The 13,700-nt window shown below is 34.9% G+C and overlaps 1 protein-coding gene across 15 annotated transcripts in view; it reads left to right on the plus strand.

Annotated features, from left to right (window-relative positions):
* The window catches only part of bun (TSC22 domain family member bunched), a 135,299-nt gene that overhangs the window by 30,500 nt on the left and 91,099 nt on the right, over nt 1–13,700 (plus strand). For 14 of the 15 annotated variants that reach the window (XR_016268924.1, XR_016268922.1, XR_016268925.1 and 11 more), the window contains exon 3: nt 8,204–8,941. The exons of the other annotated variant lie outside the window; for it this stretch is intronic. Coding sequence is in view for 10 of the 14 variants with exons in the window: in XM_089463519.1 (XP_089319645.1) it covers nt 8,204–8,941 (738 nt within the window). In the remaining 4 variants the exon portion in view is untranslated. The remainder of the gene's footprint in view (nt 1–8,203; nt 8,942–13,700) is intronic. 15 annotated transcript variants of the gene reach the window in all.

Raw genomic sequence — 13,700 nt, forward strand, 5'->3', positions numbered from 1 at the left:
TAATTGAAAAAGTTTTTTTGTTTTGTTTTTTTTTTTTTTAGCAAGAGTTTTGAATGCTCAACTCTGTGCAGCTAATTAATTAATTGCTAATTGAAATGCGACGGCAACGGCGATGGCGCCTTTACGCTCCATTAATTTCGCATTCATTTTCTTCACGCGCCAAAATCTGCAATTAATTTTATTTACTTTGCCTAATGGCTTGACCATTTGTTGTTGTCACGCCCACACATGCAAACAGCAGATCAAGAAGAAGAGTCGAAGTAGAAGGAAAAAGAGTACATATATCAGAATATTAAAATTGATATAAAAACAAATTTTGTTGCACGTCAAGCGCCGCGGAAAATTAAAAAGACGCAAGCAACAGGCGAACAAAAAGCAAAAAAAACAAGAATGAAAGGAAACAAAAATAAAAAAAATGTAAATTAAGCAGAAATGTATTTATAATGCACTGGTCTTCGGTTTATTTGTGTTTGCATGTACCCTATAAATGATGATGGGGATGATAAGATGGGTTTTAAATGCAAAATGTAAATATATCGATAATTTAATGGAATTTAAGCCTGGTCCATCATAACTGTTATTTAATCGAATAAGTGACCTATCGATACTTATCGGAATATAACTCACATATATAATAGCTGTAATATATGCTATGCTCATAAGAGTTCAGTTTATTATCGTTAATTACAATCGATATTTTTCGATATTGACCGAAGCCAATCGAAAAGGCATTCCATATTCGTCTGGCTAATTCGCTTGCTATGCTCTATTCATAGCCTTCCCAGCATATTTGTTTTGATAGTTTTGTTGTTTGAGTTTTCATTGCCAAAAACGCGAACGCTGCTGACACTCGTGGCCGACGCCAGGGGGCGCTGCAGCGGCTTCCGCACAGGGTGAGCCAATGAAAACTCAACTAAGACAAACTATAATAAATCAAATTCGTAACCACATGAAAACAAAAAATCGAGCAACAGAAAACAAAAATTGTCGAATGCAATTTTCTCGAATGGCACAGAGCAGAGAGGAACTAAAATCTGAGATTCTCGTGCCGCGCGATCGTAAAACAATTTTGTTGAATTTATATTATGGGAAAACATGAAATGTGCAAAATGATTTCAAATGATTTATTTTTATAGCCATAAAAATGTTTCATAGAACAGCCAGTTGATACCTAATTGGACCGATCATCAAAACAACATTTTACATTTGTAGTTCCGCTAGCAATTGGATGATTAACTAAGAGTTGCGACTAACAAATCATTTGTCACTTTTCTGTATTTATCAATTTTTACTGGAATTTTTGGTTTTGCTTTTGCGATTAGGCTGATTTGCACCTTTCACTGCCCGACTCTCAGGTATTTGGGCTCTTATCAAAGCCCATCGATTATGTGGTGTCTTAACCTGAATGCCCACTGTGTCAGCACTTATAATACAGGCATACATACGTATGCACATTTATATTTATTTATAACTCATACAAACAGAACCAAGTATTATACCCTACATATGTCTGTATGTACATAGTCTAGCTGGTTTTTGTCAAGTGTACTTGAAGCTGGAAGGCCTTTGCAATGCACGCTTGATAACATAAGACAACTAAGTCAGCTGCATTTTAAAGAGAGTGTAGTTGACTTGCCAGATACCCTGCACTTGTAGGGATTAATTGATTAAGCATTTGGTGGAGCTTCATGCCTAGTCCTTATGCTTGACAGATTTATTGAGCCAAACTTCAATATTATATAATTATTTCTTTATATAACAAAGCGACTAAGAATTATGTATGATTGTATGTATTTGTACACATCAAAAGATCTAGTTTAAATCATGTCATCAGATATTATGTCTAATGCAGTTTTGCAATATGAAATATCGATATACTAGAATGTGATAATATGATCAGATTGGTCTAGATATAGATGTATCAAGTATAATCGATATATTGATACATACATATATTAGGAAGTTCGAGATACACTATACCCAAAGCGATACATTCAGATTTATCGAACAAACATATAAGACTTATCGATACGCGAATATTTTAAGATGTATAGGAATACCGGTATATGGATGTCGATGTATCGTTAAATTTGTAGTAATATACCTACATCTGTATGTCGTTATATTAGTAGTTCAAGATATCGATATATAGCAATTGATCGCATTGCCTCTATTTAGTAATTCAGTCATTAACTGCCTGTCATTCCAGCCCGTGCAATATGCAGACATTCCTGCCTTTGAGTAGGGTATTTTCTTAATATTTTTATTGAGAAATTGAAGAACTTTGTCGTTGTCAGTTGAACAGTTGGCGCCAGGGCGCTTAAATTGCCGTTACGATAACACAGGGCGTGGGCGTGCACACACACTCACACAGACTCACTCATGCTATGCCTAGGTACATTCCACACACACATACATGCAGGCATTCAACTGTTATAAATGCCGTCTATGCTCCATCTCTGTCACACCAATTGTGTGCTGAATGGCTTTAGCGACATTTTGCTTTGCATTTTTACATTTTGTTTTTATTTCTGTTTTGTTATTTGTTAATTTGTTTCATTGATTGACAGCAACAACTATAATAACAACAAATTGAGACAAGGCGACGGTCAAGAGGAAGCAAAAACAAAAAAATATATTTAAAAAAAACCCAAAACGTAAAAACAGAGAGACACAAAACGGCGCAAAGCAAACGGCGACACAGAGAAAAAATCAAACAATTTTCAAAACATTTAAAAATAGTGCGCAAATTGCTATATTTACGTTATAGAAGACAACAACAAAAAACAATAACAAATGCCAATATTGATAACTCTCTTGAGCGTGCTCTCTTAACCGAGCGCGCGCTCTCTGTGTCTCAGATCAACAGTTAGAATTATCTTGTTCACTCTCTCTCGCTCACTTACTCACTCACTCGCTCTGTTTGTTATCAGCAGCGCGCTTACAACGCTTTTACACACGTGAATGAATCGTCCGCTGGCTCTCCGGCTGCCTCCCTGCCTCTAGCTCTCGTTCTCACTTTAAGCTAATTGCATTTGGCTTTGTTTTTGTTTTGCCTCTGCCAAGCTTCCCTCTCTATGGTGCTCTTCGTTGTTTTTATTGATCGACTGCGCGCATTGCACATTATCGCCATGTTTGTATTTGTTGCCATTTTTCGTTGCGCTTAAAAGGCTAAAAGAAAATAACAAAAATAACAAGAAAGCAAAACAAACAGCAAAAAGATATAGAGAGACGCAAGTCGAAAGAGAGAGAGAGAGAGAGAGAGAGCAAAATATCTGTTTATTGCGTTGCGGATTTTTTTGTGCTTGTTTTTTGTCGCTCGACTAAAATTTTTAGTATATGACCAAATTTAATGAAATTTCAAACATAGATCAGTTGGGAATTAAGTTGGGCAAAGTTTACAAATACCTAATAATTTTGCTGGATTTTAATTATTTTTCCCAATTTTTATTTATTATTATTATTATTCATTTTTTTTTTTTAATATGAAAAAGCACAAACGTGTAACTCAATTTAAATAATACAAGTTTGCGCAATACTCGTTATTTTACCTTTTTTTTGTTTCATTTATAATGTTTGAGATATTTCGTTATTAAATAAGTAGTCTTAATTTTAAATATTTTAGCCAGCGAAATTTCCCATTGAACACTTCAGGTTAAAGTCTCGGCTAAACTAGTCACACAGTTTGAGAGCCGCAATTCGTTCACTTTTGTTTAACTCTCCCATTCGCACAGTTGTGCATTCATGGTTAACTGCTAAGAGAACTGCTCTTAAATTTCCCATTTAGTCTATGCCACAACCTAATGTGCGACTTTGCTAAATTACCCCGTGGAGACTTTAAGCATAGACACTAACCACAGGAGTAATACATATACTGAGGACTTTTAGCATAGACACTTACCATGAAGTAAGCAGTTCAATTCCCATATATAAGCAGTGCATAAGCAGTTTGTGCGCATTTTTTAAACAAATATTTCTTTTTTTTTTTTTAATAATAATAATTAATTTAATTTTAAACAATTTTAACTAATAAAATGTTGAATTCTCTTTCATTGCAGGTAAGCGCATTTATAATTTCTCTTTACTGTCTGAGTAAGTATATAAAGCACCCAAGAACAAATTCTTTTCCCACCTGCAACAAAAATGCAAATCAAAATTTTCATTTTTTCACATTTGCTCACATTTTTGACAACAAAAATCAAAATCATGCACAAAAACTTTTGTAAATTAAAATTTTACTTATTTAATTGGTATTTTAACACTTGTTGACACATTTTGTTTAAATTTCTGTGTAGTTGTTGTTTCCTTCTCTTTCTATTTCTCTTATGTAATTGCTTGCTCTCACTCTCTCTTTCTCTCTCTTACTCTGTCTCTGCCTCTGTCTCTTGTTAAGCTAATTGTGCTGTCAATTTAAACAAATGACACACAAAAGGCTACCATACAAAGAAAATTCGAGAAAATAAAGAAAATCTTACATACATTTTTCGTCGAATGAAATAAAAAAATTCACATTGTAAAAGTTTTTGGTTGTAAAAGCGGTGGCCAGCGATGAAACTCAATAGATAAAATGCAATAACAAATCGAATAGCATTTTGCTAATACCCTATAAAAGCTTACATTAATTCTGAGGCAATTTCTCAATTTTATGAAAACAGAAAGAAGTTGATAAAAAACGATTATGAAGCAATTTAAATAAAAAGAAAAAAAAAAAATTAAATAAATAAATAAAAGAAAAAAATAAGAATTATAAATTATATATTAAAATAATAATTTAATTAATTATGAAAATAAAAATAAATATTGGACGTATAAAAATTTAAATAAAATAAATTCTATAAAATTCATTCAAGAAAGCAAATAGGTATTATAAAAAATATTTAAATACATATTTGTATTTATATATACTAAAATTTATTCACAAATGCAATTGTATACTCTATTCATTAGTGTATTTAATATTCGTTAGTTTTCCAGTTATCAATTTCGTTTTTTTCAATTTTTTTAATTTTATTTATTTTTTTTTTTTGCTAATCTCTGATTTGTAGTTAAGAGGCGACTGCCTCTCGTGCACTTCTTTTTCACTTTTCACAAAAGCGTTTTTCTTGTTTTTCCTCGAACAACAACCACAATAGAAAATGTGAAAAGCAACTGCAATAGCAGCAGCAGCAGCGTTGGCAGTAGCAGCTCCATTCACCTAATTTTCTTCATTTTTTCTTGTTTTGGGAAAAACTTTTATTTCCTTGTTTTGTTTTGTTTTTTCTTTTGTTTTTTCTGCGACACACTGAACAACAACAACAACAACAAAAATGCGCTGCATAATTTTTGCATTGTTTTGGCCGAATAGTTAGTGAAAGAGAAGGCAATACGCACTGCGGGAGAAAGAGAGAGAGAGAGAGTTAAACAGATGCAAGGGGCAAAGTATGTTAAATTCGCATTGTAATTCGTGCATTTTACAACAGCAGCAACAACTACAACAACAAATGGCACAAACAATGCCACAACAACAACAGTTGGAATGCAAATTTTGTTGTTATTGTTGCGCTTGTTAAAACAAATTTTGTTTTCTTGCTGCTGATTATGCAACAATAGAAACGAAAAAAAAAATTAAAAAATAAAAATGAAAGGTAAAAAAGCTTGAAAAGTAAACAAGCAAAAATGTTGAGAAGTTAATTTCAAGAGAAATATAATTAAGTTGAAAATTCATAGGTATTGAACGAGATAGATATATCTATGTTAAAAATAAAATTTTAATTTTAAATTTTAATTTAATAAAAATAAAATCATAAAAAAATAGAAAATTGAAAAAGTTGAGAAATATAGAAATACCATAAAAAAAATATTTATAAAATATAAAGATAAATAAATGATATAAATAATAAATAAAATAAAAAAAATATATATAATGATTATTATAATATAATGATACAAATAATTGATAGATCAACCAGTCAAGTAATATATAATCATCCTAAAATTATATTTGCGGCTACAAAACTATAAATAATTTTTTAATCGAGCAACAAAGTCTTAAAAAAGTGGACAATTTTCATTTAAATATTAATTTATTTAATATAATGTTTATAACAAAACAACAAATTAAAAAAAATAAAATAAATAAAAAAAAAAATTTGTATATATACTTATTATTATTATATATTCGTATTTTCCAAAAGTATAAATACTAATTTTAAAAAATATAATTAATGCCCAAACTAAAATTAAACGGTTGAGCTTTGCTTGAATATACAACAAAGCCTAATCGATGAATTTCAATAAGATAAAGATAAGTAAATATATATCTCTCTCTCTATATATTTATCCGTTTATCCCGGATGCACATGCAACATTTATTGTTGCTGCTGTTTTTGTAGCCAGCTGTTGGCAGCAAATGGGGGGAAAACGTAATGTGTTTTTCTTTTGCTATTTGGCTGCTGCGGCAACTACTTTGTTGCAGTCTTCAACGTCGTTGTCTTCGTTGTTGTTGTTGTTGTTGTTGTTATTGTTGCTATTGCTGTCACAAAATCTATGGAGGCTGCTTAGCCATCTAATTTACTGCTGGAGACTTCAGAGAGACAGTGAGAGCGCTAGCAAAGAGAAATGAAGATGTTTCTCTTTACTTATGTATATTCGTATTTTCTAAATTTTCTTCACTTTTTGCCAAGATCAAAAGGCGCGTGGCGGAAGCGAAATGTTGCAAAGAATTAATTGGCAGCACTTTTGTTTTCATTTCGTTCGTCTTTCACTTTGTGTTGCATGCAACAAAGCAATTTGACAATATTTTCAATTCGTTTCATTTGCGCATAAATTGGATTTTCATGTTGCCGTTTGCCCATTTGCCACAAACTATCATCATCTCATCTCTCCCTCGCTCTCTCTCTTTCCCTTTCATATTGCCTCGTTTTCTCTGTCTCATTTTCGTTGAGAACTGGAGCGCATCGACACGTTGCCACAAATGTTGCATAAGTTTTGAGATGTCGCGTTGCGTCTTCCGCTTTTGCGATTCATTTACTACGCAAAATTGCTAAAGGGGCGTATGTGTAATACGATAGTTCTAGCTGTGAATCGATACAAACTATCGATGAATCGCCATTCTTAATATATTTGATATTAATATTCAATATAAATTTGATATTTAGTATCGATAAACTTCATATAAATTATGATTAAGTTTATAAAGAACAATCGATAGTTATAACTATAAATATCGATAAACTAGATCAAAATTGAGGCTTTATTTATTCAAATTAATATTATAATAAATATTTTTAACATATAATATTAAAAAATTTGAAAAAAAATCGATAATCGAAAACCATATTTTCGATTTATATCATTTCCAATAGTCAATATAAATGCATTCCTGAGCATATACTCAATTTGAAAGCAACTCGCGGACAATCAATTAAGACTCATAGATATCATCGATTGCATATAAACAATTTTTAAAAGCTTTAATAAACATTTGTTTTGCTTCTTTCGCTGTTTCTATATTCCGCTTTGTTGAGTGTTTGGTAGAATTTAGATAAACCGATATATTACATTTGATAACTATATTTGCTTTGCATGGTTGGTTATATACAAGTTTTAACTGTTATTTATATTTAAAATGATGAATCAATCGATAATTATCGATTTATATACCATTTAATTCTGTTGCTTACATCTAGATTTTGATCGATATTTTGATTAGTTGATAAATCGATATACTGTCTGCTCGACTATTATATCTGTAATTCGAAACTCGATCAATATCGATTCAATAGATCAATGTGTCAATTGATGCATCTATCAATGTATTGTTCGACATTTGTAGATCGATAATACGATATTTGTAGATCGATAATACGATATTTTTCAGATTCGTCTCGTGCACACACTTTCCATTTGCCTGCCTCGACACTACTCAGTTCATGTCAATCGCCACGCCCACCAATTGTATATACCCCACATTCTACCTGTTCCCTCCTCCACGTCCTCCCTAGAATTGGCCAACTCCAAATTTGATATTCGTGATATGGAAATATCTCTACATATATCTACTGCTCTCTTTCCCTTCTCTCTCTCTCTCTTTCTCTTTTTTCTTTTCTTTTTATTTTTCTCTTTTTTATTTCAAACATAAATCGTGTGTGCGTGCGCACACGCTTTCCAACACTGTTTTCTGCAACTGTCACATATTGCTGAATGTGCGTGCGCGCTTATGCAGCTTTGTTCACGCCCACGCCCACGCCAACGCCCACCACCCCGCTGCCACGCCCACAACCGGTAGTCGCCAGCGCGCCTTTAGCAATCCGCACATACCCTTCGTACCGCTCAACGGCCTCGACGGCCGTCGCCTGCAGCCGCATCTCTATTACTACAATCAGTCGCATTCGGGTCGCAGCTCGTTCTGCGTGGACGAGTCCCTGTGGCCCGGTGCGGGCGCTGTTAGCGACAGCGACCTGTACTCGACGGCCGCCGACGAGGATCCCGAGGAGGCCAGCGATCAGTTCTCTCCGACGCTCTACGGTCGCCTCGCCGCCGCCCAGCCGATCAGCCGTGCCATTCCCATACCCAGCTCCAGCAGCAGCGCCGGCAACAGTCCACAGCACCACCATCCGTTGCAGCACTATCCGCTGCATCACTCGCATCCGCACCACCTGCACCAGGCGCTGCAACATGCCCAACAGCCGCAGCGTTCGCTCAGCAGCGGTTCGGCTCCGCCTGCAGTCGCTGCCTCTGCCGCAGCCGCTGCCGCCGCCGCCGCTGCTGCCGCTGCCGTTGGCTATATGGCCTTCAGTGCGGGCCACGCCCACTCGCCTCTGTATAGCAGCTCGCCGGATACGCTAGGGGGCTATGATACAACATACGGACCCGGCATCCATCGGCTGCAGGTGCCAAGAGACTCGGCCCAAAGACGTCCCCGCTCGCCGCTGGATGGCGCCACTGTGATGGCTGTCAACAGGTCGGTGTTGGTTAACAAACAAACCAGAAAAACAAGAAAAGCCTAAAACACGGTGTTTATGGTTTAGTTTATTGCGTCTTGCTCTTTAAACTATTTATCGATTGTCGATTGAGTTTTGCACGAAACGAACTTCACGTATTGCTTACATTTATCGATAAAAGTATCTCATTTGGTTGCTGGATGCTAAATTCATATACATGTAACGTAAACATGGGGTATTTGTGGAATTTAAAGTTGTTCTTTAAATGTATAAACATTTATCGATAACGATTGTTTCAGTGTTGCACGCTGCATTTGAAATGAACTTTACGAACTACTTGGATTAATGAGGTGTTTCATTCATCATACATATATGTATTACATAAATATGTCATGTACATATCATACAGCAATAATCATGGTTATCGATTGTCGATAGAATATTGCATGCTGCATTCTCCAAGCAACTTGTCAACTCTGCTCATCTGGTCTTAAACTGATTTTGTATGTCTTATATACAACTGTTCTCAATTTGTAATGTTTATCGATACATTTTTGACAACAAAATATCGATACTAGTATTTTCATGAACACCTCTGTATATACTACTCTCAACACATTCCATCTGAGATCTATGTCTTATAAATCCGTCATCTCTTTGGGCATGTTTCATTGTGATATATATTTTTAAAAATATCTTAAATTATTTCTATTTCAAATGTCTTTGTGGCATGACATACGATACGATTTCTTATAGTAATTTTATTGGTAAGCTATAAACAATTAATGCTTAGCTTAGCTCAATTTTATGATTCATCGGGCTGACTCTTGGACTCTTGACAAACAACTAAATTGATGTATAAAACTCCAACTAATGTATGTAGAGTATCTGAGCAATTTATAATTGGATAATTGGTTGGGTGAGCGTATAGCTAAAATAATTCCAGAATAATTTAAAATGGGTGATTCAGTCAGTGATTTAAAATTGTGTGAGTTTAGGGATATTTTCTAAGAGTCAAATGAACAAATAGTTGCAACAAAAAAAAAAGTGAGTAATTCTTACTGAATAGTTATTCTTAGTGTGATATAGTCGATTCATATAAATGAGATATAAATTAATAAAAATTATTAGAAGCATACTTTAATTAATTATTGATAAATAAAATTGGTTGCAAAGTAAGGCTTACCTCAGATATTTCAAATATTTTAAAAATATCTTTTTAATAACACATTTTTCATAAAATATATGAAATTACAATTCATATATGTATAACTAGCTGGCCCAGCAAACGTTGCATTGCCCTCTATATTATTTCTAGGTAAACAAGTAAGAACGTTGCAGTCGGGCGATACCGATTGCAGAAGACTCATTCACAGCCCAAACGCTGTCAACCAGAGTATATAGTGCAATTTTCAAGTCTAGTGCGCAACAAAAAACAGGGCATGATCCCATTTAAAATGGGAAAATCATCGATAGCTATTGCTATGATCATTGCATAATTGCATTCAAATTACATGCATATGTATATAATTTATACAATTTTGACTTTTAATAATATACATGTATTTATATCCATATATTGGATACCGGCTTCAAGCTAGCAGCAGATCAGCGCGATTTTACTATACATGTGCACACACTCATCGTCTATTCTATGCGTAAAGACAGAAGCGCGCCTTTTCTCACATTCTTAGAATTTCGATTGATTTCTGGACTTTCTAGCCGTTACTGTAGTTTTGTCTGATGACGCTCTCTTATTAAGCTATTCTATTTTAGCAGCTGAGTGCTCGAGCAAAGCAATGGCGCGGGTGCTAAGGGCGACGCAAGTAACGTTAGAGTAGGGAGGTTCGAACCTCTACTATGTTTTTAGACTCATTCACGAAAGTGAAATGAGTATATTGGTTTTGTGCAATGTCCGTCTTGCTGTCCGTCCGTCTGTCCGTCTGTCCGTCTGTCCGTCTGTCCGTATGAACGCAATCTATTTCGGCGCTATTGAAGCTAGAGACTTGAAATTTGGAACACATACTCGTGTATATCTCCGATTTATAAAGTGTTAAAATTTTCCCGATCCGCCCACTAGGGGCGTGGCAAATCGGAAAATGCATTTTCCGATATACCAGAAATCATGTTTGTTGAAGAGCTAGAAAGCTGAAATTTGGTATGTAGGTCCGCGCCAACCACCCAAGATCACAAGCTATGGCGGATATATCTCCGCCCATTAGGGGCGTGGCAAATCGGACAAAACTGTATCTCCTAAAGTTATAAACCTAGAATGCTGAAATTTTGCACGTAAGCTAATGTTTTAATTCTATGAAGATGGGTGAAAAAATTATATATCTACGTCCCTTAGGGGCGTGGCAAATCGGACCTGAAGATATAGTGATTTTTCGAATTCTGCTATATTTTAGGCACTATTGATGCTAGAGATCTGAAATTTGGTATATATACGCGGGTTGATCACCCAAGTCCAACGAGCTATGGTAGATATATGTCCGCCTATAGGGGGCGTGGCAAACCGCAAAAGTTTATATCTCCTACAATTTAAGAGCTAGAAGCTTCAAATTTGGATAGTTAAGTTACTGGTAGCCTCCTCTATCGATGCCCCAAAAATAATTTTTAAGCCTCTTTAGGGGCGTGGCATATCGAAAAATACCCTGTAATTTTCACATTTTTTGAGCGTAAGAATTCAAATTTTGCATTTAGGTAACCGGTTACTCGTTCTAAGAACTGGCTAAAATTGAGGAGTCGACGGCCACTAGGGGCGTGGCAATCGGCATTTACAGTGCCCGTATCGCGACATTTATATGCGTCAGCCATCTATTTATGCATTTGTACATATAAATAAGCTTAATAGATATTCATAATACAAAAGGAAACATTTTTATGAATTTAAAAAAATTTAAAAGAAGCTAAAATAACAAAAATTTGCAATTTACAAAAAAGTGTTTTCCGCGGGATTTGAACTCGCACCCAACCCAAACAGCATGTTTGTCAAAATAGCTAAAATAATGGTCGTCGGCGCTTCAGCCTACAGCACCACCGCATCGTTTCGATCAATAGAAGTTAAAACGAAATCACATTATTGTTATGACGCCACATAGCAAAGAAAAGCCAGAGTGGTGGCTGGAAATTCAAAAACAATGCAAAGACAAATCAATCGCAACGAGATTCTTAGAATATGCTAGAGTACGCATTTATGTGTGCATACATACACACATACAAATGAGCGCGTGTATAAGGCTGGAATGCTTGATGCTATGCGTGCAGACTTACATATATACATATGTATGTATTTGCATATATGTATTTGAGGGCTATTTAAGAAGAAACAAATTTAAACTTATAAAATTATTCGACTAAGAAAATGAAAAGTATTAAGTGCCATTCAGTCAAGCTCGCACCTTCCCAATAAAATATCTATTTTATAAAAAACGAAAAATGTATGAAAAAAAAAAAAAAAAACATAGTAGAGGTTCGAACCTCCCTACTCTAACGTTACTTGCGTCGCCCTTAGCACCCGCGCCATTGCTTTGCTCGAGCACTCAGCTGCTAAAATAGAATAGCTTAATAAGAGAGCGTCATCAGACAAAACTACAGTAACGGCTAGAAAGTCCAGAAATCAATCGAAATTCTAAGAATGTGAGAAAAGGCGCGCTTCTGTCTTTACGCATAGAATAGACGATGAGTGTGTGCACATGTATAGTAAAATCGCGCTGATCTGCTGCTAGCTTGAAGCCGGTATCCAATATATGGATATAAATACATGTATATTATTAAAAGTCAAAATTGTATAAATTATATACATATGCATGTAATTTGAATGCAATTATGCAATGATCATAGCAATAGCTATCGATGATTTTCCCATTTTAAATGGGATCATGCCCTGTTTTTTGTTGCGCACTAGACTTGAAAATTGCACTATATACTCTGGTTGACAGCGTTTGGGCTGTGAATGAGTCTTCTGCAATCGGTATCGCCCGACTGCAACGTTCTTACTTGTTTTTTTTTTTTTTCATACATTTTTCGTTTTTTATAAAATAGATATTTTATTGGGAAGGTGCGAGCTTGACTGAATGGCACTTAATACTTTTCATTTTCTTAGTCGAATAATTTTATAAGTTTAAATTTGTTTCTTCTTAAATAGCCCTCAAATACATATATGCAAATACATACATATGTATATATGTAAGTCTGCACGCATAGCATCAAGCATTCCAGCCTTATACACGCGCTCATTTGTATGTGTGTATGTATGCACACATAAATGCGTACTCTAGCATATTCTAAGAATCTCGTTGCGATTGATTTGTCTTTGCATTGTTTTTGAATTTCCAGCCACCACTCTGGCTTTTCTTTGCTATGTGGCGTCATAACAATAATGTGATTTCGTTTTAACTTCTATTGATCGAAACGATGCGGTGGTGCTGTAGGCTGAAGCGCCGACGACCATTATTTTAGCTATTTTGACAAACATGCTGTTTGGGTTGGGTGCGAGTTCAAATCCCGCGGAAAACACTTTTTTGTAAATTGCAAATTTTTGTTATTTTAGCTTCTTTTAAATTTTTTTAAATTCATAAAAATGTTTCCTTTTGTATTATGAATATCTATTAAGCTTATTTATATGTACAAATGCATAAATAGATGGCTGACGCATATAAATGTCGCGATACGGGCACTGTAAATGCCGATTGCCACGCCCCTAGTGGCCGTCGACTCCTCAATTTTAGCCAGTTCTTAGAACGAGTAACCGGTTACCTAAATGCAAAATTTGAATTC

The sequence above is a fragment of the Drosophila arizonae genome, chromosome 3 (genome assembly GCF_054131065.1).
Source record: "Drosophila arizonae isolate 15081-1271.41 chromosome 3, UAZ_ARI_1.0, whole genome shotgun sequence".
Lineage (NCBI taxonomy): Eukaryota > Metazoa > Arthropoda > Insecta > Diptera > Drosophilidae > Drosophila > Drosophila arizonae.